We start from the raw sequence: 27,218 nt of genomic DNA on the forward strand, positions 1-27,218 counted from the left end.
CGGCGAAAACTGCGCTTAGCGGAAACTACGGAAAAATGTTTGCGGAAACTGCAATCAGCGAGAGTTAGGGTTAGAGCATAGATTAGTCTATGGTTAGGGCTAGCGGAAAGTGCAGAAAACTGTTTGCGGAAACTGCGATCAGCGAGGGTTAGCGTTAGGGTGAGGGTTACGGTTAACGGAAACTGCAATCAGCGACTTCGGCTTTGTGCTATCTTTCTCTCGATCTTTTCAGGGGAAAAATTTTAAAATGTTTGCGGAAACTGCGATCAGCGACTTTAACTTTTTTTAAATTTTTTCTCTTGATCTTTTCAGGGTACGAACTGAGGGTACGAACTGTTCAGGGTACGAACTAGGTTGCATCCTTAAAATCCACTGTCTTGTTATCTGGGCTTGAGTCACTTACAAACAGCATGAAAATGTTAGTAGTAAACTTCGCACTCTAAAAACTCCTTTTGTGCCTGTCTGAATCTTTATGTCAATGCAACATGGATTTGTTTGCATTTTTAGGGTAACCTGGCAACGCTTGCATTAGCTAAATTTTGTGTTGTCGCTGCCCAGATAGCAAAAGCCTTGCTTTTTACAATGATTCAACGTCTGCAGACGTTTTAAAAATGACGACTTCATTGCTGGCACAACCATGTAGAAAACAATAAGGTAAATACATGAATTTCGTACTGACAAAAGGAAATGACAAAATTTGGATCTTTCAATCAGCATTCATCAAATGACTGTGTGTACAACTTTATCTTTAGCAATGTTTGACAGGTATATCCGTGACTTGAAGTCTTTGCAGTTTTCTAAACTTTAGAACTAAGGCTACGCTGTCAGAAAATAAATTGAATTCCTACCGTACTCTTAGCTTAAACACTTATTCACTGATTTATTAGTCACTTATTAAAAGGCTAACTGAGATTAACAAAACTTGATAAAGCATAATAGTAAGAAAGATCACACATCAAAATATAAGCCTAAGCGCCAATCTATCAAAAATACAGATAAATTTGGAACAAAAGCTTAGTCTACCTGACTAGCCTACATACCTTCTTATCTTGGAGTGTAAATATGTTTTTACTTAAACTATTACTTATATATCGTTCTAACTAAATCAGCGCTACATATTTTAATCTACAAAAAGACAGATCTTTACTAGAAAAACAAGTTGCTTGACATTTGTCACAATTAAGAACTGGGAAGCAGCTGACTCGATGACTGATATAGTCTTTCGCTGCTTCCTGTCTGTTGTGGTATTTAAATAGCTATGGTACTATTTTATTCGTATTGTGTATAATTGTACCGTACTATTGTCGCAACAGACAAAATAAAAGGTTTCTCTAATGGTCTCAAAAAGATCTGGGGGCAAAACCACAAATTTGGCTAAAAGTTCTGGTCATATCCGTTGGCGGCAGCGGAGATTAATGCTTTGTTCGATGAACCGTGAAAATCTGTTGAGTTTATTCAACCATGTGAAATATATTCATCAAAAATTTAGAAGGTGGGAACTTTTCACTTTTTAGATGTGTGCACTGTGCAGGCAGTGCAGAAGAAGGGTGTCTCCTTTAGGCATAGGATTGTTTTTTTTCTTGCATTTGAGGCTTCCGCAGGTCACGTAGTTATATCCAGGCGCAGCAGCCAATAGATTGTATGTTCATCGAGCGTTGTTAGGTCTACATGTCTATTCTTGGGTCGGTATACAGGATATTGGTAGAGAATGTGGAATGCAATAATGGAAAATTTCTGCTCTACTTTGTACTTTGATTGATGATCGATACCGGTACAATGAAATAAATTCTCCACAAAAATTGCAAAATAATCAATATTTATTCAAATAGAAATTAAATTTATTATTACTCTGAGTGAAAGAAAATGCAAAACAAAACAATTAAGTCGCTGAAGCTCAAATTTTGTTTCAAAGTTTGTTCGATTTTTTTTTATGGCGGAATCTGTCAACTTGTACGGTTGACCTCAAATTATTTTTTGTGGCATCTGTTGGCAATGTTTTGACAAAACATTTTGTAACTAATTTTTGGTAACCTTTTATCGAAACCGAAAAGTCAAAATATTGTATGTCGCTTCTTGCAGTGGTTGTGGTAAATTATGTGGTGAATTCCACATCATCACAGCTGTTTCTGGTTTGTATTTTCTGAAAACATTGTGGCAACATAACGATTTTCTGTGGCAACGTTGACAACATTTTCTAAATTCGAACTACTGTATGAAGACCGGGCTGGGTAGGTCATGTCATGCTCACACCTAGCCTAACCTCATTTATTTTGGGGCAGATTTAAGCTGTATCAGTGCAGCAGTGAAAGGTATGATTTTTTTACTAATTGGTACTGCAAAATGGTAATAATTGAAAGAGGTTGTTGCAATTATTTTGCCACTATACGGTAACTGATTTGGTTAAATGTCAGTGTAATTTTCTCAAAACAAGTTATTTATTTAGAATGACAGCCTTCCATTTCTCTCTGAGTAGCAACTCAAGTCTGATGTAAAGCTATAAAGGGTCATCAATAATTAATATTACAACTTCAAAGAACTGTATTTAAAAAATGGTAGACAATTTTTGAGTAATAAACATATAATATTATTGTCGAAAAACAAGTTTTACTCAATGTGTCCGCCATTTGTGTCGATAACATTTAACAAGTCGGAGGCGCTTCGAAAAAGACCTGCAAGAATTATGAATAACTCTATGAGGTATTTATGTCCATTCTTTTTTCAGATTAGACTTCAGCCGGGACTTCAGCGCTTCCAAACTTTGGTATTGGCATTTAGCAAATGTATCTTCATGCGTTTGAATGGGCTCTCATCTTCAAGTCTTTCTTGAGAACTGCAAATATAATCCCATAAGCCACGTTTGTTTCCTTTGCCAGTTTTTGAATGGATCTCTTAGGATTTCTTTGCACCTTTTCTCTTGTTGCTTTTATGAATTTTGAAGTTCTGGCGCTTTGAGGGCGGTCTTGGCCAGGTCAATTTTTGACATTTCCAATTTCTTTGTGCCTTTTGAGAGTTCTTCAGACTAACATTCTGTTAATTTTTAAGTCCTTACAAATATCATTCCAAGACTTGCCAAATATCATTCCAAGACTTGCCAAGGCTCTACAATAGCTATTCTTTTATTTAAATTTTTATTCATGGCTTATAAAATTGGAAGTGGCTATTTTTACCCACTTGTTGCCATGGTTACAATCAGGTGTTGCCAGAGTTAGGATTAAAGTTAGGAAGGGTTAGAGTTAGGAATAAGGTTAGGGTTTTGATCTTTGCCCGCGACTGAAAAAATTTCCAAAATTATACAAGTTTTTGTTTTCAACAGCTTTAAAATTTTCTCAAATTAAGGCAGAACTCCTTATCTGGCAACGCTATTGAGTGGCTATAAAATTTAGGCCTAAAAAATATAAAATCGAGAAATATTCAATTTATTAACATTGTAACACTAAATATAGATGTTAAATACAGTTGTTTGAAGTTGCAACGTTAATTATTGATGACCCTGTATTATAAAAATATATAATATAATTTTACCACTTCTTGAGTCATTGACAGTTCTAAGTAATCGCTATTTTTAGCTGAAAAAGCCAAACGCCTGTAAAGAAAGCAGTGTATTGTAGGCTATGTTGTTACAATGAATGAATACGAAAAAAAAAAGATTATTATTAATTAAAACATAAAAAAACACATAGTTATGCCTAATCAGATCACTGCTGTATTTCAGCCTTAGGAATTCAATATTTTTTTTTTTTAATTTGTGTATCTTAATTTTTATTTTATTACATATCGTACGATGAATAGTAACAATATGCTTCCAAACCATTAGCCTATCAAACAAGAATTTCAATAGTTTTTTTTTGAATAAGCCGTAGTGAGAAAAGTTGACTGAAATTAACTTTTTTGCCACTGGGATGTTGACCTATGTACTTACTGACAATTTGTATATTTTGTTGTTCATGTTACGGATACATAATTTGCAAGTCGAAGCCCAATTGATTAGCTTTAACTGACCTATAATAACTTGAATAATTACTTCGGTTTTGTTGCAGCTACTTTTGAAAAACATGGATTTTTCATATTCTCTTGAACAAATGCAATTAGAAGGTTGCCCAAGTTGGGACAATTATCATAAAAATTTTACAAAGTTTGATGAGCTTTTAATGCAACAATGGAATGCCGCTGTTGTTCAGGGTAAAGTAGCCTACTTTAAAAAAATATTAAATGTATTCAACAGCTTAATCAATCCAACTATTTTTATTAAAACTCAATTATAAATTTTTACAGTATTTGCTAATTTTTTCTTAAAGTGTATCAGTTATTCATTATTCTTCTTGTGAGAGAATGCTGCTACACCAAAATCGTTTAAGCTTGTTCTGTTCATAGTTGCTTATACTGTTATTTGACTCAATTAGTTTTTTGTCATTTATATGTTTATAGTAGAAACCTTTGCTTGCTGGCAGATATTAAATCTAAAGTTTGAAGAAGCGGTCCATGGGGGTAATTTTGTTACAATGGTATTTATAACCAAAGAGAAACTTGTGATATATATACTATAATTAATATGCTTACAGTACATAGAGTGTTATGTAACTGAGTATATGTTAGGCTATAATTATTATAGTGTATTTTTTCATGCATTCTTTTTAAACTATTTATTGCAGGTTCATTTAAGTACACCCTTGAAGATTGCAAGTATAAAACCATAACAAGCAATAACATTCAATTTGTTGCTCAACTAAACCCTCAACGTGCCTTCAATCGACGAAAAAATGAAGTGTTTGATAACATGAATGCTAAGTTTTCTGATGATCAATTTAACTTTACAAAAATTGAGCGGGGAGAAATTCTTTTATCCTTGCATCCTGGTTCAGACACTGCAGTTGCTAAGTTTGACAACAACTTTACTGCCAAAAGCGATAACCTTCTTGCAATAAACATCAGTCCCATTGATAACTGTCACGTTCTGTTTATACCTGAGCTTAACAGACGTCTCCCACAGAAAATGACAACTAGTTCCCTTCTAATGGCATTCGACCTCATACAGCTGAGTGGACACCCAGGTGATTATTTCAGTTTTAGGGAACGTTCAAATATTACGTAACGCCTTCGAGGGGGAGGGGGGGTTATGCAAAGCGTTACGTTAGCGTCACATCGGGGGGGAGGGGGTTCAAGCAAAACGTTACGTAACGCTTTCGAGTACGAAATGGTAGTTTTTTTGTGCTGAATTCGTAGTGAAAAAGCGTTACATGGGGGAGGGGGGGGTCAAAAATTCGGAAAAAAAGCGTTACGTAATATTTGAACGTTCCCTTACCAATTTTTTATTATCAAATCAATATGCATTTTTGGGTAAACTAAGCTAGCTGGGAGAGTTAATAGTTTTTGCAGTTTGTATTCACATTTTCTCAAGGTTTTTTTACAATTTATGTGAGTTATTGTATTTCAGGGTTCAGAATTGGCTTGAACAGCATACATGCATGGGCTTCAATAAACCATTTGCATTACCATGCTATGTATCTCGATTATCCTTTGTATTTGGATACGCATCCAGCTTCCACTCATGTCAAATCTCATTGCTATCTATTGGACGACTTTGCTGTATCTGGTTTTCTTTTGCACATTCCAAGCTCTATTGACGAGCGCATACAAGTAAGTAGGGCGTAGGCACAGTGGTGTATGGTATGCACTATGCAGCGTGGCATGCACTATAGTTTGAAATTATTAAAAGGTAAACTTGGTCCCATACTCAGTTTCGGGGGTGAAAAGGTTCTCATCACACGTAGCCTTCGGCACTGACGAGAGTAGGGCGGCCAGTTCCTTTCTCTCACCAGCCTTTCCTTCAGCAACTACGCCCACCCACATAATGACACTCTGGATAGTGAGCTTTAGCGGGGTGTCGATTGTCGAACCAGGTTCGCATTATTAGAAAGCCAACGCTTTTTCCGCTGCGCCGTCCCACCACTGAAGGAATTTACTGATACTTTACAAAACCATCGTTGCCATCAGCAGAATGGAATCGAAACCATTTTCTTTTTGTGCGCGGGGCCAATTATTCTGTTTGGAGGGGTATATATGGAGCAACTATAGATGACGTGATTGCCAATAGGCTTCATCGCACAACACTGACATACCCCAATGATCCAAACAAGCAATTGTTGGCATGATCTTTAAATGTGGTGTCGCTGCGGGTTAAATGTTCTTACGGATTGTCCATTACAGGTCGCAAAAGAAGCTTGTCTAATTGTGGATGTGTTGCATAGCAAGGAGGTTCCTTATAATGTTGTGATCACCAGAGGGAGTTGTGGCGCTCGAATAATTATATTCCCCAGACAGTCAACCAAGGACATGGAAAAGTCTCCATGCTTTGATGTAGCTTGTGCTGAAGTTAGCGGTCAATTCCCTATAAAAACCGAAGAAGAATTTAACAATCTCAATTTCGACAATGCATTTCGTCTGCTCAGAAAAGCGAGTTTAAATAACGCCCAATTTTCAGATATACTTCATAATGTAAAAGAAGTTTTATAAATTCACTTATATATTTTCCAACGTCGTATATCGAAATCTATTTATGCAGTTATATTTATTCACAGCCTGATATTTTTGCCTGATTGTGATGTTTTTATGTTACCTTTCAGTTTCAGTTCGTATGTTTGAAGTGGAATTATGTCACTTTATAAAACGCAGTCCGAATCAATTTGTTTTTGGCTACAGTGTGATGTGCAGTGCAGACCATAGAAAGAGCTCAACACCATGCTCTTTTGGGCCACATCAAAACTAGCATTTTCTTAAGGATGTGTGTCTTTTATGTCCGTTTTTTCTTCGTCCTATCATGATAGACTGCTCACCCACATAGAACTCATCTCCAACCGCAGCTTCATCCTTAAAACCAGCGACGGAAAGAAAAGCCGACAGAGACGTTTAAGAAACGGAGTTCCGCAGGGATCTGTTCTCTCCCCAATGTTGTTCAACATCTACATTTATGACCTTCCAAATACTTCCTCTAATAAATACGCATACGCAGATGACCTGGCTATTCTTTATTCTCACCGCAAATGGGAAACAGTGCAGAACACCTTGACTAAGGATATGGACATTCTATCTTCCTATCTGCACCAATGGCGCCTCAAGTTGAGTGAAGCGAAGACGGTGACTTCTGTCTTCCACCTATGTAATAGAGACTCAAACAGGAAAATTAACATCCAAAATAACGGCCGAACACTTCCTTTCGAAGCCACACCCACATACCTTGGAGTTCGACTTGATCGGTCCCTTACATACCGCAAACACCTAGAACACTTACGCGGAAAAGTGACAGCTCGTACTGCTCTCATGAAACGTCTTGCTGGTACAAGGTGGGGTGCTAGCCCCTCAGTGCTGGGAACAAGTGGTTTAACCTTAGTCTGCGCCCCTGCTGAATACTGTGCTGCTACTTGGTGCAGAAGTGCCCATACTGACCTTGTCGATGTACCAATCAACAACTGCCTGCGAACTGTCACAGGTTGCCTCCGCCCAACTCCAACTGACTGTTTGCCTGTCCTTGCAAACATTGAGCCAGCTGCACTACGGCGCCAACGTGCTGTTCTTTCCCTGAGCCGTAAAGCCCTAAACCCTGGCCATCCGCTACACACAACCACGCTGAGATATCCACCAAAGCAGCGGCTAAAATCAAGAAAGCCATTTGTACGCGCTGCACAAGACCTTCTGGCAGCCTCTGGTGGAAGCCCTAGCAAACAGTGGTGCCACGCGGCGTGGTGTGAACAATGGTCAAGCAGCACGTCCCCACTTCGCCAAGTATTCAGATCCCCGTCCGAAAACCAGCTGGGACATGGCCTCTCTAGACTTGCCTCATCAAGGCGTAACCGTTTGCTCACTGGTGTTGGACGCTATGGTGCAGACATGTTGCGCTGGGGCTTGGCAGAGAGTGCTGCTTGTGAGTGTGGCGAAATGCAGACGGCAGCCCACATTATCAAGGATTGCCGGCTATATAGACCACCCCATGGTATGGAAGGCCTAATTTCCATCGATGACGACACCAGGCAGTGGCTAACCAACGGATGCCCCGACATATAGCGACAATACGAGAGAAGAAGACCCACATCAATATTGGAACTGGCAAAATCACCATTGAAATTTTTTCCACAACACCTTCTGTTTCATACTGCGCATGTGCGTCCCTTTTTTGTAGCCGTCCCAGCTACAGCTCAGACAGCAAATCAAGCGTTGTTCTGTAGACGTTGAATCAATGTAAAATGCGGTTGGTTTGCTGTCTGGGAGACCTCGTACTTAATGCACAAGAAACTATTCAGTCAGGTTTCAAACCTTTCAAGGTTTTCCCATTTGCTAAATAAGTTCGAGACGAAACTAATCATTTGTTTCGAACAGGCCTGGTGCTTGACAATTTATCAGTCAATAATGTGTGTACACTGTACAAGTGTAGGCCTACAGGCTGGTTTGTAGACTACTTGCTGTTTCAGGCCACGGCCTGTGGTGGCATTTTGTGCAACAGGTGCTCGTATGTCGTGTATCAGTATGGGTGAAATACAAATTACCAGCGGTATCAAATTTGTTCAATTATTTAGAGAGCTACACTAACGATCTAAATTGGAAGTCTAGACCGACCGAAGCATCTATCTATTGTATAGGTAGCTAGACTGTGCTTGAGTGCCAGATGTAGCCTACTTAAATACAAAAAATGTATTTTTTCTTTTACCCACCCTTTATATGACAACGTAGGCTACTGACAAGGATGTCCTATAATAAAGTCGAAAAATACAGTTCATATTGACATTTTTAAAATCAGTTCTTTGCTATTTTGTAGTTACCCTGTGATTAAGAACGAAACGAACCTGTAGAAAGTCATTCAGTTACGAAATCACGATGACGTACCCAACCGGGTGATGTGGTTGTAGCCTACTTTTCACTAAATTGCACACAAAAAAAGGATTGAGCAAAACCAACTAGATAAAAAATTACTTTCAATGAAACAGAAAAACATTAGATCGTTGAACATTTCACTTGTGCATAAAACGTGTCATTGCAACAATTGTTAGCGTTGACACCAACAATGTTGGGAAAAGAATATCAAAATCAATAGCACTTGTTTCCCTGCTGGGTTGTATAATCCGGTCGTAATTTAATCGAAAGTGCGCTGCGGTACCTTTGATCTCATTATAAATTTTATTTCTATTGCACATAAGCGTTAACAATCAGTTGTCAAAGGCAGTTGTATTGTGCAAGTGTGTTGTTAGTGAACGTTATGCCGATTTCCTAACCAAAATATGTTGCAGCGTCTTCTACACAAACATACAAACATTAATAACATAAATTTTACGAAAATACAGTGTAAATACAATGTAACAGTGTACGAAAATACAATGTAACAGAAACAAAAAAAACAACAGTGGGTTGCTGCCCAGACAGCAAAATTCGCGTTTTCATGACGTCAGAAACCTTGACTACGTCTGCAGACGTTGCATCATGTAAAAATGAGGGATTTTGTTGTCTGGGTAAGTGTTCAAAAAAATAAAACTAAATAATGCAACGTAAGCAAAATCGTTAATGGGCACAGACAATGCGAATTCGAAAAAAAAACTTTTAAGACGCTTACTTTCATACATGCGACGTCAGTAATAACTTTTCGACAGATAACAAATGATTTATTATTTTTACTTTCAATATGCTATATATTGCACCACCATGACAAAAGATGTATATAATTACTGTACAATGTACAAAGAATACCGATAAATTAATATTAGTTTAAGGTGAAATATTTCTATACTGCAATACCTTGTTTAGCTATGAAAACTTAAAGCTTACACAACGTTACATTTGCATCAAAATCAAATTATCAAACACTTGTACAATACTTCTGCAACAAAAAATTTAAGCAACGCCGCTAGACGGCGCACAATGACTGAAAAGGAGGTGAAAATATCGGAGCACAAACTTGGCAGGGGGTTGCGGCTTCAGTAATCAGTATCTGCAATATAAAGATACAACAAAGTCCTTGGTGACAGTAGCAACTGTTTATGAACCCAAGGAGTAAAATACGTCATTTTTACACTAGTTCAACGTCTGCAGACGTTAAATCAATGTAAAAATTACAGATTTTCACGTCTGGAAAGCATTTAAACGTAGTTCAGTAAATTCTTGCTTTAAAAGCGGAGAAAGTATGTTTTAAACTAAAGTCTTTCGCTAAAGCTGTTAGAAGACAGAAGTTGATACAGTATTATTCATTAATCGTTTCGACATGGCAGACGATGAGCTTAGGGAAGAGAAAAGCGCGGTACCAATAATATTTAGGCTATTATTCCCAGCACCGCAATCACACTTTTAATGAAGATATACGTTTCTTGCCACATCGTGTAATGTAGAGTATGATCACGATCAGTCATGAATATGCTAGAGCAGCACCTACCTGTAATAGTATGGCTTGAATGGACCAGACTTGTTCAAACCGAGATATTTTGCTTGCTCGTCAGTGAGTTCGGTTAAGTGTGCTTCAAAGCCAGTGAGGTGCAGGGTTGCCACGTATTCGTCTGTCAAATGTACATCGGTCAAGCCTAAACCTTTCCTTTGGTATCTTGGTCGAAAAGGCCGTTTTAATGTTTCAATGTGCAAGCGGTCGTTCCAAACACAAATGCGAAATGTATAAGATGTACCCTACAGAGATAGCGTGAGATTAGTTGGAAGATGCAACTTCATTCGTGTCAATTATGTGAGCTTGAAAGCCAAGTCACTTTTGAGTCAACAAGCGATGTGAATTATATGTGTGCTTTATTGGGTACAAAACCTAGCCTACTTACCCATTTTCTTTGGCAGTAAATACACGTCCTGCTTATACCTTCCCTCTGGGGCGTTGAACATCTCGATCAAGGCAAGCGCCTGTTGAAGCAAACAGGAAAGATATCAGCGTGTAATGATGTGGTTCATTGGTGTAAAAGTAACAAGAAATTTTTATCTGAAATGATGCTAACCTGACAATAAGGAATGATTTTAAAACTGTGTTTTAGTTCTTGTAGCTTATGTTATGTTTTTGACACGAACTGTTGACACTAAAAAAAAATCAACAAATATGCTTTTAATTACCGCCTACCTGCGTACAGTGTGTTACAGACATGACAAATGACGGCACGGTGGAGCAGCTTAGATTCAACAGGCGCCCTTGAGCTAGCAGGATTATCCGCTTACCGTCTGGCCAGATCACATGATCAACTTGTGACCTAACACTCTCCCAAGACAAATCACCCATCTTTAGACTCGCCTGAGTATACATCAAAAACGTATCAGCTAATGGTATGCAATGGTGGAAGTTTTTGAAATAAGGTAGGCTGCACTAAAAACTTAGAATAAGGAAAACCTATTAGCAGTATCTTCAGCAAAGAAAACTTTCTGAAAATATCTCTCAAAGTATATGTAAATACGAAAAAAATTGTCTTAACACAAAAACAAAATCCAAGAATGGTTACACACTATGATCTGATGAAACAAAATTTTGTGAGAAAAGATAGTCTTAGTATTCAACATACAGTATCATGAAGAATACACGAGCGAAAAAATAGTTTTCTTACCACGTCTATTTCCGTATTGCTATGACCCATGTTACAAACTATTGCCCCATTCTTCATCTTGTCCATGAGGTCTCGAGTAATTACGTTTTTATTTCCTGTAACAGCACAAGACTGGTAGGCCTACACCAAAACCTCCTCAACAATATAACGTTGGAAAACAAAAATCGCCGATTTCGACTTTATCAAAATTGTTTTCAATTATACAGTATATCGTATAAAATTATTGTTACTTGCGTAATACTCCAACTAATTACATTTTTAAAAAATCACATTTTTATTTTTTACTGCTCAGTAAAGTTACAACCTCTTTTGCAGCCTGGGGAGGCAGTGGTAGTCAATAAGTACCCGACTCGCAATTCAACTCTGTTGTACATTTTCGTGTCGTCCATTAAGACTGTGTTTAGGGATTCCTCGCACGAACTCACCAGTACATGTTATGAATATGTCCGCTGTCTTGACAACCTCATTCAGGCGCACAACTTTAGTTCCTTCCATGCTGAAATAAAACAAATTTGAATGGAAGAATTTCCTTCGATAAAAATGAAACTGAATTTTTTTTTTGCAAATTATTTGCTGCTATTAATAAAGTTGCATCACATATGCAACAAAGAAGTTTTAGAGAAGGGAAGATATCTGAGTATATAATAGGGTAGTGATGACTGATGGGAAATATGAGAAAAAGACCAAAGAAAACATTGGAAGACACTGTGAAGAATGACCTGACAAAAAGAAACTTAAAAATTAAAGATGCAAACAATAGAAAAAAATGGCGGAGTCACTGCCAACCAGAGCTGTGGAGTCGGAGTCGTGAAGTCGGTGGGATTTTGGCGTGTCGACAATCGTTACAAAAACGGCCGATTCCGACTTCATAAAAACGATGAATAAAATTTTTGTGTTCACAATGTAGATACTAAAGATCTGTTTTAGCCTGATGCTGCGAGTTCGCTGTGGTAACAGCGAAGTGCACTAGCTTTCGGAACACAGTTCCTTAGTCAAGTCGTCATAGCACAAGACTAGGGAAATGTGTTCCGAAAGCTATTGTGCACATCGCTATTACTGCAGCGAAATCGCAGCATCAAGCTAAAACAGGTCGTGAGTATCTACATTATAAACTGAGCAACGATCATGCTGCTAAAAGCGACACTCAATCTATTAAATAAAATTTTCGTTTGTATGTGTTATACTGTATATTTAAAATATTGTTTCTTGTTTTCCATTTGCGCTCCGAACCTTTATGAGAAAATAGGAGTGTTGGTTCTTATTAGTTTTGTGAAAGTCGTAGTTTCAATTTTGATTACAATTTTAGTGAAATTTATTTTTAAAACTAAAGAACAAAACTTCAGAAAATTTAGCAACCCTCTAAAATCTGGCAACACTAAAGCCGGAGTCGGCTAGTTATAAACTGAGGAGTCGTATATTTTTCGCCCGACTTCACAGCCCTGGTGCCAACAACTAGTCGACTCTGATGTTGCAGGATAAAGACCAGGCTTCTTTGAAACAAAATGGAAAGAAAGAGGAAAGTCTAAATGACGACATAAATAAGCGAAATTCAACTGTGGATGTTGCAAATGACCATAAAATGGACATTTTGCTACAAACGATATACTACCCTGATAATTTAGAATGTCCAAGCCCTTGCTTGACAAGCATATCTCAATGGACAAAGCAGTGTTCTTACCAAGCCTGCAGAGCACAAATGGGGTCAACTTCCGTCACATACACCAGGGCACCAAGGCCTTTCAGAGCGGAACATGTCCCCTTTCCCACGTCACCGTAGCCACAAACGACAACCAGCTTTCCACCGAACATTATGTCCGTCGTGCGTTTCAGCCTGAACATACATCTTCGTTATTCTTTATGCTCATCTGCATGGCCGGATTTAGATAAAGGCCTTATATTCCCCTTTTTGGGGCCCCCTACCTCTACTCTAACAACCATTGACACAAGTTTTTTCAAATAACCACTGACGCCACAGTGAATTATATAGTGATAGGAAAGTATGCACGCAAGTATTAAACTTAAACAGTTAAAGATAACTTAAATTTGTAATTCGGAGGATAGCACCATCCGCGATCTGTGAGTGCGGCAAGAAAAGTACCACAGATCACACCATCTGCAACTGTGCCATCTATCGTGCGCCCAGAATAGGCATGATCTTGGTGAACTTGATTAATCTCTTTAAAAAATCAAAAGACTGATTTAGCCAGGAGGGCTCTTTGATGCAGTTGAAACCACAAGGAAACGACTCACCCATCGAGGACCGACTCTCTGCATAAGTAGAGATTATCAAACTTTTGCTGTAAAATAAAAATGTATTTAAGATTGTGATCGGAATCGTTTGAAGAAATATGACGTCACGTTTCAAACACGATGCTTGATGTTTTACCTTGGTTATGGAGTCATTGACATTCATAGCTGGGATAGAAAGCTTTCCCGTCTTGCTCAGTTGATATAATCTTGAAAGACAAAATGTTTAAATATATTTTATGTTGTTTCTACATTGTTTGTTTGCTTGCCATATCCAGGCTTACGCCCGGTGATTCAAGATTTAGATTAAGTGGACGGGAAGGCAAGGAAGCCAATCTTCGTGACCACCTTCAGGCATGCCTTTAAGTGTCTTACCAAAGACACAGCCGCTTGCTCTTGAGCAGTGTCGAACCGGCGCTCTTTCGAACGTCGTTCCAGGGCTCTCATAATGTGAACGCATTCGCTTCTTCTACAATTATGTTAAATCGAGAAAGTAATTCAAAAAGGTGCAATGGAAGTTTTCCTACCTGTGCACTCCAGTGATGCTTTCTTCCACAATACCCTTCATTCCGTGAAAGAGAGCGGGATATTTTTTCATAATGGAATGGGTCAGGTCTCCTCCGTCGTCCAGGATCAGGTTGGGCTGCCACCCGTCAGCGGCGATACATTTGTCAATGCACCACCAAAAATCATCCTCTTCTTGCCCCTTCCATGCAAAGATAGAAAACCCTGCCTCAGCAAGAGCAGCTGCCACTGAGGTGTGTGTGGAATAGATGTTGCAAGCGCACCATCGGACACGAGCTCCCAAGTCCCTCAAGGTTTCAATGAGCACCTGAAAAATGTCAAAGATCGTTCAAATGCCATCGTTCATCTACTTTTGCGTTCATTTTGTCGTCAACAGACGTTGAATCATTGCAAATTGAACTGAATTAAAAAAAAAAACGAATCACCGCGGATTGTGCAGAAATGTGAGTGCATCCAACGATCTTTGCCCCACTCAAGGGTTTGTCCTCCTGAGCTCGCCTCCGAAGATCCATCAAAGCTGGCATCTCCTTCTCTGCCATTTCGATTTCGCGCCGACCGAAAATGGAATAGTTGACATTCTGGACGCAGAAGTCGCTGAAACCGCGCGAGCTTGACTAGAAATACACAGGATTGTTACCATGCACCTTCATAAGAAATTATTGCAAATAAACAAGGTGGCAACATTTAGAAACTTACAAGGGCACGTGACTCACCCCAGACAACAAATCAGTCGTTTTGTACATCGATTCAACGTTTGCAGACGCTGAATCAATGCAAAAACGACATCAGGCATGTAATGGGTAGGTTGTTCTGGTGTAAGACAATAATAATTCTTTCTATCTTCCGATCACCACGACAGCATAGGCTACAACACACTGCGAATGACACACTCAACACAAGGGACATGTAGTCGTCCAGTCAGTTGCTTTCCAATAAAAATAACCTAAATTATCACAAAATGTTGCAAGTGATAATTTGCAGTGTACCACACAATTACAAAAGTTAGTAACAAGGCGACACACTATTTTTGATAAAATAGACAATCTATTACAGAATTACACAGATAGCAAAGAAATTGCTGATCAAGTTGCAATGCACAAGATTAAATAAGCGAATAAACTACAAAGACATCGTATAATCAACTTACTTGCACTTTCTCTCGAGGACTTTCAGCATATTCTTCCGAACTTGTGTAAGAAGCTGCAACATATCAGCAATATATCGCTAAAAACACTAATAAAATTTAGAAACAGTTCGTAAAAGTTGAGGAGCGAGAACTGCGCAGTTGCGTAAATCGAAGAAACAATTATCGTGGTTTCAAATTTCAGCCTACAATTTATTGCATTGTACTACAACTTAATCTATGTCCAATTTTGAAGTTCAAGTAAAAACTGAACGTTGTTGTGTTCAGTAAAAGTTGTGTAAGATGTCGTTGAAATTCAGATTGAAAACAACCAATAAAAAGTTCACAAACGTAGAAGTTATCCATCACAGCAATAACACCGTCGAGTCAAAAGCGATCACGTGGTCAAGGGAATAAAGTTCATGTATAAAAGTGCGTACTGCGCATGCGCAAATCGCATCAAAGCAGAAAAGCGTGTTCCATCATAAAAAGTAAATGTACATCACAAATATTCGCTACATTTTCTGACTTAGCTCACCAACACCTGCCCTGAAGTTTTAAACAGACCCCTCCCCTTTATGGAAAAGAAAATCCCACAACAATTGCTTTGATTTTCGCCAATTTATACCTGTACTCGCCCATGAAAAATCGTGAGAGAGTGTTATTCTCGGCTGCCAAATTTGCTTGCTTTTGTGCACGAGGCCCGTATCTTCGGCTTTATCAGTATCGCCATCGCAGTCCATGCTCAAAGTCACGTCTTGCCGCTTGCCACTCATAGGCTTGCAACCCTTATTACTTTATTTACAGAGACTACTCCCGCTGTTCTGGTTATTACGTGAAGGTGGCTCCTATACTTGATACCAATCATCGGGGAATAAAACGATAAGCTTGACAAAAACTATTACTGTACCCGTGTCCTGCTAAGCTAAATTATAAAATATAGATTCTCGTGAAAGTAGTTCAAACGATTCGGAGAATCTGTCACATAAATCTGCTTCGCGTTTTAAATTGAAGTTTTGACAAAGTCAAACACAATGTGAGATTGAAGAAACCCCTTTTTTTTCCTGAAAAAAATAAGCAATGCTTCCAGCTGAGTGGTTTGACATATGATTCAGTCTAACTCTTTTAAGCCTGTGAGTATTTAGTGGTTTTAATTTATTCTTTGGTCATCACATTTTACGAACAACGCAGGATTGTTTCATCTGCGCTGAAGTTGACTTATGTGATCATCATGGTCATCAACCCAGTGCACGATAAACAAGTCCAGACATCCCTGTAAAAAAGTAATCTTGCAGAATTCGCTACAGCGGAATTCTCGGTCCAACGAATACACTTTCTCAAAATCAGGGGTCACCAAACTACGGCCCGCGAACTGATTTCATCTGGCCCGCCACGTGCTGCGGAAATAACAGCTGCACTACAACTGTTAAGGAAAAAAGTTCTTCTTTCATGTGCTGCCCTTGGCATTAGCAACCGTCTTTGGCTTTGCCTTTTTGTGTAATAGAGACTTTTTTGTTAAAATTGTTCGTTCTTATAGTTTGTTGAACGATTGTATGTTGAATTTGTACATTTTTTCACCAAGCAGCCTACATGTTGGTGTTCTGTTTTTATCATTAGGCCACCACAAATGGGGACAACCTAAGCCAAATTTGGAAAGATGTAATGTTTTTTCAAGAGCACGATGCCCTGTAGAATAACTTTTCCAGCAACCTTTCGATTTTCATCACACCTTTGCTATTCCACCGCTGACTCTGTTATTTATTGTGCTCAGTTCAAGTCAATAGAGATTCTAAATAGTTGTATCTTTTCGCAATTTGCATCCGGCCCGCAGCTGTTAATCTCGCAGCAATCCGGCCCTCAGAGAAAAAAGTTTGGTGACCCCTGCTCAAAAATCGTTATTTAATTTTTATAATATTTAATTTTGTTATTCATGTTGAAACACATAACGAGCGTCGCTAACGCAATCACTACTTTTATGTTGTTTTGACCTACATTTAACATCTTGTTAATGCTGCTGCGAAAACTGGTCACTGTAGGCTATATGGAGCATCTAAATATCACTCCAGCCCAGCATTTTTTTAGTGCGTTTCGTATTTGTTATGAAGAAACATCCTCGAAAACACTTGTCGATGGACTAGTTGCTGCCCAATCCGGGACTATTTAATGACGTAAATCAACTTGTTCATTGGTTGACATTTTTTTTTTTCACTGAATTATTTAGTTCTTATTCTTGCTGCAAGTTGTGATGAACTCAATTGCCATTCATTGGGCCCAGTCAACGTGGTTTGGTGAAGCACTCCGAGATGTCGTAATTCTAACATCGTGTGACGGCAACACAGAAGCCATGCGCAAGAGTTGAAACAACACTAAAAAATGCAACTCGAAAGAATATCCTTAACAAAAAAGCTTTTACCGTTAAACATAGGATAATACAGAAATATTTAATGTTGCTAGGTGTATAACACGCAAACAGCCACCAAAAAGCATTCTAAGTGATTGTTTCCTACAGCAGTAGTTCTCAAACTGTGTGTCGCGACGCCCTGGTGCGTCGCTTCACTTTTCCAAGGGCGTCACAGAATAGTTCAGTTTTGTGGCTGAACCCGGTGTATCTTATAAAAATTAAGTTAACCCTTTGAGGACTGCTGGAACACATGTGTCCCATGCACTTAGCCGATTACACCGCAATTAACTAAAAAAAATGCCACTGCTGATACCCTAAGGTAGTATTGGATGTCTATCCTTCAAAATAAATAATAATGAAAAAACTGGAAGCTCTTAATCATTTTTTTTTTTCGGTGTTATTTCAGTTTGAAAACAGTGAAGAGTTGAGGTTGCAAGTACATTTTTTCCCTTCAAATTTGCGAAGCATATTTGGGAAACATTTGTCCAAGCTCCAATCAAAATTTGCAAAATACTTCACGGAAAATTTTTCAAACCACGAATGGATTCGTGATCTTTTCGTAGTAAGAAATCCGCAAATTTTTGGACTCAATGAATGACGATTATCCAGGTTTGGTAAAAGAAAGCACTGCGAATTATTATCGCATTCGCCACGTCGTATTTATGTGAAACAAGAGTTTCTGCCTTGGCGGTGATAAAAAGCAAATATCAATCACAAATAAACAGTGAAAGAGAAATGCGGGTGGCAATTTCAAAAATTCTCCCAAAATTCAATGAACTTTGTGAAAATAAAAAAGCCCACACGTCACATTAAATAATATGCATTGATTTTTGTTGTTGTATCAATAAACAAAACTTTAATCATAAGTTTCTTCATTTACTTTTATTTGCTGGTGCGTCGCAAGTCCAAAAAATTTTTCCAGAGGCGTCGCAACAAAAAAAAGTTTGAGAACCACTGTCCTACAGCAATAAAAATCTGCCCTTACATTATATATGCAGAATTTCAACAAATTAAAACATTAAAAACTTTTCAACTCTGACATAATTTTTTTAATATTTAACTTTTAAAACGTAGGATCGCTAAAGTAAAAAGGAGAATGAATCCAGAAAAAAAACAAGACCGCAAATATCATTCTGTGTTATTTTGCTCACCGAAGAAGCGAAATAATCTTAACTGACAGCAGATCAGTCGTTTTTTACATTGATTTAACGTCTGCAGACGATTTGCAGTCTGGGGATAGATTAAGCAGAATTTGTTTCGATGACATACAAGTTGTACTTTAATAAATCACGAGTCACGCCTAAATCGAGTGAGAATTACCTGCAACTTAACACCCTTCGTTACTGTGAACTCCACCTGCAGATCGTTTTATGTAATTCTTCAACATCAAGATCACGTTTGCGTGTCCAAATCGCCATCACTTTAAGTTGAATTGAGTTGGCAAATATTTATTACGGTTGGTAAATAATAGGACTTCCTTAAAGGCCAGCCTACATAAGTGATGACAATCCAAGGCCTTCCCTTGCTTGGATTTTCAACTCGCATGATCCGCTTTTTTACATCGATTCGACGTCTGCAGGTGTTAAATGATTTCAGCCAATGTAAAAAGAATGGATTTGGACGACTCGGGAAGTCACGTTGCTTCTCTTGAGAATTTTTAATTAGATATTTTGTACCGACCGAATATTTGTACTGAACTATGATTACACTAATACTCTGATTGCTTTGCCCTGGTTTCACGACAAATTGCGCTTGGACAAAAACAAACTGTGTTTAGTTTGAAAAAACGTGCTAAAATTTAAAAGCATACCAAAAAAGTCACGCTGCCCAGTAATAAAACGGAGAACGTCAAAATCGGACAAGGAAAGGAAGTCCAATGGTTTAAACCACAAATGCTACTCCGTAAATAATTGATCGCCAACTGTATAGTGTATCCAGTTGGTAAACATCTTGCATTAACACGACATTTTTTAATCTTTTGTCACAAGATTATGTTACTATTTATTGTCAATTATTGCTGCATCGAAACTGGAAGTTAAAAGCTAACAAAACTTTACATCGCAATGAAGTTGCAACAAAAACTTCGTTTTTGCCAAATCTCAATCACTAATCGCTGTAATTTTTTCAGTAATTCATGCGGAAATGAAAAATTAAGCGAGAGGGGGGTCTCTTGCGCCAGCTAAAGACCATAAAAGCTAATTATGTTAGCTGTGAGTTGTCAGTAAAGCTTCATTATCATTTCCACATTGCAGTAGCAAATTGACGTCGGCGACACATAGTTGGAAACCAACCAGCTTCATCTCCGCCTTTGGTTCACCATTTTTCAAACTCAAACATCTTAATACTGTGTCAGCATGTAGAAATTGCTTTTAATTTTTGTAGTTAACAATTTTAGTCTTCAGTTAAACATAAGTTTCAGTCCTTAAGTCCAGATCAGCGTATTGAATGGTTGGTTTGATCTTTATCCTCGAACTGGGAAAGCTTGTTTGAGAGGTTAATCCTAGAAGTTTCGCATACTTGTAGAATGTTGAGGCATTGAACCACTGACGCAGACCCATTCACTGAGATTGACAGAGATAAGTTTCCAATTGTTGTCCGAGAATTATTCCATCCACTAGGTGCCGCTAAATGGAGAGCAGTCCTGAAATGCGTTGCTCAAGCGCATATGCCGAGAGCCGATCCAGCGCCGCTTGATCTTGAGTCGGGCGCGTAATAATTAGTTAAAATTAGTTTTAACATTAAGTGGGTTACACAATTTTAGCTCAGCTGATAAATATTAAAGTTCATCCAAAAAGAAATTAAACCATGTTGTGATTTTTTAGGTCGTGAAATAAACTCTTTTTCATAGACTCAAGTTTCGCTTGAATCAATGCAGGAAAACGAATTTTGCCAGCTGAATTACAAAGCATTCGCGTACCTGAAGTATAACTCTCTGCGGACGAAGCCGAAATAGATCTTGACACTGAGTGTCGCTGTTTACGCACTTTTTTGTCTTCGACAAACGAAATTTGCTGAAAAATCAACCACTTGTTAGTCCAAGATCAATCAAGATGAAAGTTAAGATGCATATTCCTCAAACGCAGGAAGAAGAAGAAGCAGATACATAGATAGCAGGAATGCATTTTTCCTACAAAATATAATGACGTTAGTGATCACATGTAGCCTATGATCAGTTGATCACATACATTAAAAACAGATAATTGACTCTTTGCATCAAGCTAAAAAAAATACAAATCTTACTCTGCATATGTTAAGATGTAAAAATACAAATTTTCATTAACTGGGTAAACTTTTTGATGCAGAATGTCAGTTTTCTATGCTGCGCTCAAATCCAGATCTTAAATCTGATATACATAACTCACTAATACACCTGCTACAACTCGTTTTCAAAAAATGCTGCTCTAACAATTCTACGCCATCACATCATGAAAATATTAAAAACCAAGCAAAATTAAAATTGATACGATATGAGTGTACGAAATACTGTTACCTCTACTGTGCTAGCTGCACTAAAAGGACTTCCTGCACTACCTAGTCTTCCAGCAGTCGAGCTGGTGGATAAGCCAGAATGTAAGGTCCTTCTGCCATGAGATCTCTCTCGCCTCAATAAGCGTCGTTTGTCTTCCAAAGTCTTAACGTGCTCTTCCGGAGTGCTTTCCTCCAGATCCGGACGAGGAGCAACTGAGCAGTGCACTTCAAATCCAGCGACTTGACTTTGCTTCATGCTTTCTAGATCATATTTCTAACTTAAATGCAACAAAACTCAACCTAACCTGAAATTTTGCGTCACGTGTCATTCAGATTTTGTCTCACCAATAAAATCTATTTATTCATTACATTGCAGTAAACCCAAAGAAAACACCAGTCCTCTTTTACGTTGATTTAACATCTAAAAAACTACAGCTGTCCTATAGCAACGGCTGGCTTTCAAGTTCAATAATATACTACAAAAACAATTTTTGTTCAGCAGTTAGTAGGCCTACACGGAGAGCAGATTAGCTAGATATATAGGAAAACTGTTTGTTCAGCAAGTTCTGATACAAAACGTTAACTTTTACAATATGCATAAAGCTATCATTTAATATTAAAAACAAAATGGGTCCATTGTAAAATAGACGTTATTTTTTTTGCTATAATAAATTCGGAAGCTACGTATTTTAACTCGGTCATTTTCTTTTAATCACCATGGAAACTTTTGGCCATATTTCACTACAAGTGTACAATATCTTGCGCTTCAACGTGTTTATGTAGAAATAACCAGAAATGGGCAGTGGCGCGCTACTTTGATAGGCAGGGCCTACAGTTTTGTTGAAGTAGCGGCGCTACTTTTTTTCAGTGAAGCGGTAGCGGAGAGGCGCTACATTTCTTTCAGTCGCACTCCCGCTACCCGTTACTTTTCAATTTAAAGTGAAATAAAAATGACTAATTCTTAGAGATTTTTCATGAAAACAATGCGTGAAAAAAATCAAAGCAGAAATCATTCGACTGTTGCGGGAAACATCAGTCCACCGATACCGACAAGAGTGACAGTAACACCAGTCTTGACTCCGAGGATGAATCTTTTGTTGTGTTGGTGCCATCGCATGAAACGTCGGTACGGAAAGAAAAGTCGATTGTGGAGGCCTTTTTTTCAGACAAAAGCAAGTCCTTGAGTTTTTTTTAGTGGCGATTTATAAAGTCCCTTTATTAAATACAACAACCCCATTCCTTCCGGTGCTGCAGTGGGAGGTTTTTGTTCGATGGAAAAGACGTGCTGAAGCCAAATTGGGGAGGACTCAACAATTCCAATTTTGAAATACTTGTGTTTGTGAAAGATGCGTGACGATAAATGCCACCTAGAACGAGTTTCCTACAACGACATTGAAATGTAAACAAATGATGTCATTGGTTTTCAAAGTCATTTTAACGTCACGAAGTGCTTCCTGTGTCAGTTTAAAAAGAGGATCGGGAAAAGTAGCGGTAGTGTACGCTACTTTTAAAGTAGCGGATGCCCACCTTCGGAAATAACAAATGTCACAATGGAAGTATTTGCTAAATAAAAATATACACAATTTACAGGATACACTGCGGTCTGCGGAATACATGACAGCTGTTATGGCATTGCTCAGCTAACACTTGTATCAAGTTTAGTTTCTTCATTATTGGTGCTTGAAGACGACCATGTGGAAACACAGATGGTATAACAGGGCAGATATCTAATGCAACAACATAAGAAAAATGTCATCCTGATGAATTGCATTACATAAAACAGATATTAATTTTCAATCGCCAATGAAAAGCAGCTTGTGTTCACGCAAAGTGAATTATAATCAGTCAATTACATGGGCTACGTATTAAACATACTCTGCAGAAATGGCAAAATAATAAGGTAAATTTAACTTTACAGCAGCTTATTTTATAGGGGTGAACAAACTTATAGTAAGCTACAGCCAGACAAAAACATCAATAAGTGCCCCACGCCTCTTGGGCCACGATTTGTACAACTCGGTGCACATAATTGCATCGCCTAACGAAGACATTACACTACAGGATAGACTGATGCATTGGGAAGAATTTTGGTTCAATGCACACCATAAAAAATCAACTCTGTCTCAAGATGCTCAGTTACATGCCACAGCCAGGGCCTCTGAGAGAAATCATGACTGGTCGGGAAACAATACTAAAAGTGGGCCTAAAAAACACATTTTTCAGCAAAAATACAAGTAACAAATTTGTATCATGCGTTGCATCATGCGTCTTAAGCCTAACTTGGCTACTTTCCTCATTGTAAAATTGAATTCCTTTAAAGTTTCGATTTTAAACAACGTAACCTATACATCTATATGAAAAAACTTCTTTCAACAATTATGAAAATCAACTAAAATCACTCGACTACACTTGCAGCAAAATTGCCATCGTTGCTCAATATTTTCTCTTGAAAGAGTTGCAGTAAAGTTGTATGATGTGCACATATACACCTCTCATACATGGTGCCTTTGGCCACGGCCGTTGGGAGGAGAATTTAGGTCCCATACCAAAACAATTTTCCGGCCCCAAATAAAGACACTTCCAAGAAAAATGCACCATATCCAAAGAATGCAGTATAGTTTGTTCAAACGCTCTAGTGTTAAGGCAGTGCGGCGTGTTTGCTGATGAATTCTTGTCTGTTCGTTGTGTGGAATCCTGCAAGAGCCGCTTTTGGGTCGGTGATAACGTCTCCTCCCTTGACAAGTCTGCGTCACTGCGTCTGCGTTGCTTCCAGTCATGTTGTGAATCGAAATTGCTATAGGTGGTAATTTTAGTATAACCTACAGTAGATAAAGGAAAAATTGTAAACACACAATGCGGGCAGTGAAAATAGCTCAACAAAGCATTCAATCCATTCCGAACCTTTTGCAATGCAAAGTTACGGATCACAGCATCAAATAATAAAGATTTTGCAAGGTCTAATTTGATGCACAACATGCATAAACTGTTCACTCGGTGTTGAGTCGTGGTGGTGCGTAAACAAATCTTACAAATTTCTGTGTGCTAAAACCACGTTTTCAACTCGCAACCGTTGGAGGTACTGGTTTAGCCTACGTAACAAATTTTCAGCAACAAAAATATTTGGAAAAGTGTTTCGAAAGTTGCAATCAATGATTTCCTTGAGTAGATATCATGGGGTGATGCATTCCAGTTTGCTGGGTAGCTTTCTTTCAAAAGTAGCCTACCAACTTATCCAAAATGTCATTGTTGTACAACTTGTTTAAATTTGTTCCACATGCCTGCAACCACACTTCAGACATACAATGATATTTCCATAGTTTGCAACATAGCGTAGGCTACAGTTGAATAAATTTCGTTAGTAAGATTGAGCTGGTGGAGCGGAGTTGTTGAAGCGTTCCGTCCCCAGAAAAAAAATGTTTTTTTTAAATTCATAGTTCCTATAACAACTTAATCTTGCGAGTAGCCTACTTTCCAGCTTTCTGTAACTTTGATTAGGCTACATCTTCCTCTTCATTAAATTCATCAGCTTATTGTCCATTCGTCGTCGTCGTGTGAGCCTCCTCTGGGGCCGAAAAACATTGAACAGTTCTTTATCGCTGCATAAATAGGTTAGTAGAGTGAATCTCGCTTAGGACTGTAATTTACATAATGCAGAGAGGTACAGATTTGAAACTGCTCAAGTAGGCGGCTTGGAAATGGTATAGCTTTCTTTAAAATTTCCTATCTGGCTTGGCTGCAATTGAAAATGACATAAGCTTAGAAGGGTTTACTTTCTTCAATCTTGCTTGGACACTTTTCCAAATATATTGGATCCATTATCATTTGCCTGGCAAACGCAGTTTTTCATGTCAAAGTACAGTTGGTCAAGAAAACATAATACACGCTTAGCCAAAGCAGCACTAGTTTTCAAGTTAGAACAGCATAACAATGATCGAAAAATACTTGTAAAGTTGTAACTACGCATTTCATTCAAAAATTTGTTTATTTTTAAGTTGATAGCTTTTTATTTTGGTAGTAAAAATGGGCCCCCCTCAAAAGTGACAAAACGAAAAACTACTCGTTTTTACTTTACAATGTTATGCTAGGGGGGAAAGTAGCCCGACTTCCCCCCCCCTCTTGGAGCCCCTGGCCACAGCCCTCCGGGTAACACTAAAACTAGCTATCTTGCTTTCCATTGGTTTTTTTTCTTGGTTTTAATCATCATCAGCAAGGGGGAGCTGACTAAATAACTGCCCTGTTGTCATCATTTTCTTTATGAAAAAAATCTGCGATTGAGCTATTGCAACTACCGGTACTACAATTTATGGCTACAGCAAAACGCATAATGTAACTACCACAAATAAATGTTTCTGATGCATTCTAAAGATTGATACAAACCTGAGTTGTCCACTAGCTGAAATCCTGTTGAAAGTTTAGTTAATACAGTTTCTGCATTCTATATCTCATAGAACTTTCTTTGTTAAATAAATAACTCTCAGTCACGAGAGGAATTCGCAGTCCCTCTAAATACCTATTGTCAGAGTTGCCAGTAGGCTACCAATGGGGCTAGTTTTGCAGCTCATTAGGGGTGAGGGTTAATTGTCCAACTAACCTTAAAATGACCAAAATGCCAAGCGTTGTCAGTTCTGTGGTTTTCACTTGTAAAACTGGGCTAATTTTACTTCTTAGTTGCGAGAAAATTTAAGCAGTTGGGAATTGTGGTATGGTTGATTCCTTTAGTTTCGCTTTATTTTAAACCAATTTTTACAAAATACCATTTTTATTCAAAGAAATCTGGCAACATGGACAATGTCAAACAATGGGTATTTACCAATTTTAGGCAGAAGTAGGCGTACCTTTTTATTTGCACACATTTCAATTTTGTGTGAATTGTGTTAATTGAAAAACAAACTTATTTTCTTCTTGTTTTTACAAACATTTAGTTGGCCCTAATATATTAACCTATTGGTTTTAAAATTTACTTTGTTTTTGGTGTTTTTTCAGGTAAAATTTCGCTGTTTAAAACATTTGAATCTAAACTGATAACAAACTTAAAAACAGAATAACTAAGTAGCTAAATTATGAAACCTCCTCACAGTTCAGTTGTATTAAACCACATTTTTTTACTAACTTAAATTGTCAGAAACACAAACTACAGCCTACAGAAGATTAACAAAAATCTTATCTATTTTCATTTTACATCAGTAGGCTATTCTTACTCGAACTCTCCTGGAAATTTCTGATTGCATGCTTTTTCTACTTGTACACGCGCAAGAAGACCTTTGGGCTTCCAACACACGATGAGGACGATCATTAAACATTTCAACTTGAGGACCAATTGGTGAATTTGACATCTTTCTTCAAACAATGTACAACACTTCACCATTTACAACTTAATGATTATTTGAAAAACGTTTTTACCTAGAATCTGAAAATTATATCTACTATATATTTAAACTTATTGAGAACTGAAAAAAATTCACAATAACATCATTGCAGAAACAAAGAGACATGACATATGCAAAAGTGCAATCACCTACAGTGGTGTGCCCACTGCCCAGACAATAAATCGTCATTTACATGGGTATCGTCATTACTGTCTGAGTGATGCAAGCCTAATAGCACACATGCAAACAATAACTAAACTACCATTGCTGAGGACTGTTAAACCTCTGGTTACACTGTGTCAAAGATTACATCAAGTATTGCTAGATATTCTCCTAAGTTGTTCACCATTCAAATAATGTCGAAACGCTGAAAATGCCACATAATTTCCAAGGCCATCTAGCATGGCAATGAATTTTTGAGGTGATCAAACTTTGTCTAACTAGATTCCAGAAACGTAACAGGCCTACTACAGCTTTAAATTTCTACATAGGTTCAGCTCTTCTGCAGTTTGAAGCAAACAAGCTTCGCA

At 38.0% G+C, this 27,218-nt stretch overlaps 2 protein-coding genes across 3 annotated transcripts; one reads left to right on the forward strand and one right to left on the reverse strand.

Annotated features, from left to right (window-relative positions):
* Positions 1–4,050: 4,050 nt before the first annotated feature.
* On the forward strand, positions 4,051–6,517 carry LOC145782175 (GDP-D-glucose phosphorylase 1-like). Its single transcript, XM_082593942.1, has 4 exons — positions 4,051–4,179; positions 4,650–5,048; positions 5,432–5,634; positions 6,205–6,517. Exons 1-4 carry the CDS (start codon positions 4,053–4,055, stop codon positions 6,508–6,510), a joined length of 1,035 nt encoding a protein of 344 aa, XP_082450068.1. The 5' UTR covers positions 4,051–4,052; the 3' UTR covers positions 6,511–6,517.
* Positions 6,518–8,885: 2,368 nt separating this feature from the next.
* On the reverse strand, positions 8,886–21,611 carry LOC145782583 (S-adenosylhomocysteine hydrolase-like protein 1). Of its 2 annotated transcripts, XM_082594394.1 has the most exons (14): positions 21,345–21,611; positions 20,772–20,865; positions 15,478–15,530; positions 14,756–14,944; positions 14,333–14,637; positions 13,945–14,014; positions 13,809–13,855; positions 13,237–13,389; positions 11,984–12,054; positions 11,559–11,653; positions 11,084–11,251; positions 10,794–10,872; positions 10,406–10,526; positions 8,886–9,967 (listed from the first exon to the last, which is right to left on the reverse strand). In XM_082594394.1, exons 1-14 carry the CDS (start codon positions 21,576–21,578, stop codon positions 9,961–9,963), a joined length of 1,686 nt encoding a protein of 561 aa, XP_082450520.1. In that variant the 5' UTR covers positions 21,579–21,611; the 3' UTR covers positions 8,886–9,960. The 2 variants fall into 2 exon arrangements, with proteins under 2 accessions (XP_082450520.1, XP_082450521.1); XM_082594395.1 differs by lacking the exon at positions 8,886–9,967 and having other exon boundaries at positions 10,514–10,650.
* Between the last annotated feature and the right edge of the window lie 5,607 nt (positions 21,612–27,218).

This window comes from Aplidium turbinatum, chromosome 13 (genome assembly GCF_918807975.1).
Source record: "Aplidium turbinatum chromosome 13, kaAplTurb1.1, whole genome shotgun sequence".
In the NCBI taxonomy this organism is placed as follows: Eukaryota; Metazoa; Chordata; class Ascidiacea; order Aplousobranchia; family Polyclinidae; genus Aplidium; species Aplidium turbinatum.

Bases quoted from the DNA above. Each gene is read 5' to 3' on its own strand.
- LOC145782175 (XM_082593942.1), top strand. From the start codon at position 4,053: ATGGATTTTTCATATTCTCTTGAACAAATGCAATTAGAAGGTTGCCCA. The intron at 4,180-4,649 runs GTAAAGTAGCCT...TATTTATTGCAG, and splicing joins GAATGCCGCTGTTGTTCAGG to GTTCATTTAAGTACACCCTT. The intron at 5,635-6,204 runs GTAAGTAGGGCG...TGTCCATTACAG, and splicing joins CTATTGACGAGCGCATACAA to GTCGCAAAAGAAGCTTGTCT.
- LOC145782583 (XM_082594394.1), bottom strand. From the start codon at position 21,578: ATGAAGCAAAGTCAAGTCGCTGGATTTGAAGTGCACTGCTCAGTTGCT. The intron at 14,015-14,332 runs GTAGGAAAACTT...TTGTCTTTCAAG, and splicing joins AGCATCACTGGAGTGCACAG to ATTATATCAACTGAGCAAGA. The intron at 10,873-11,083 runs GTAGGCGGTAAT...TTGCTTCAACAG, and splicing joins CTGTAACACACTGTACGCAG to GCGCTTGCCTTGATCGAGAT.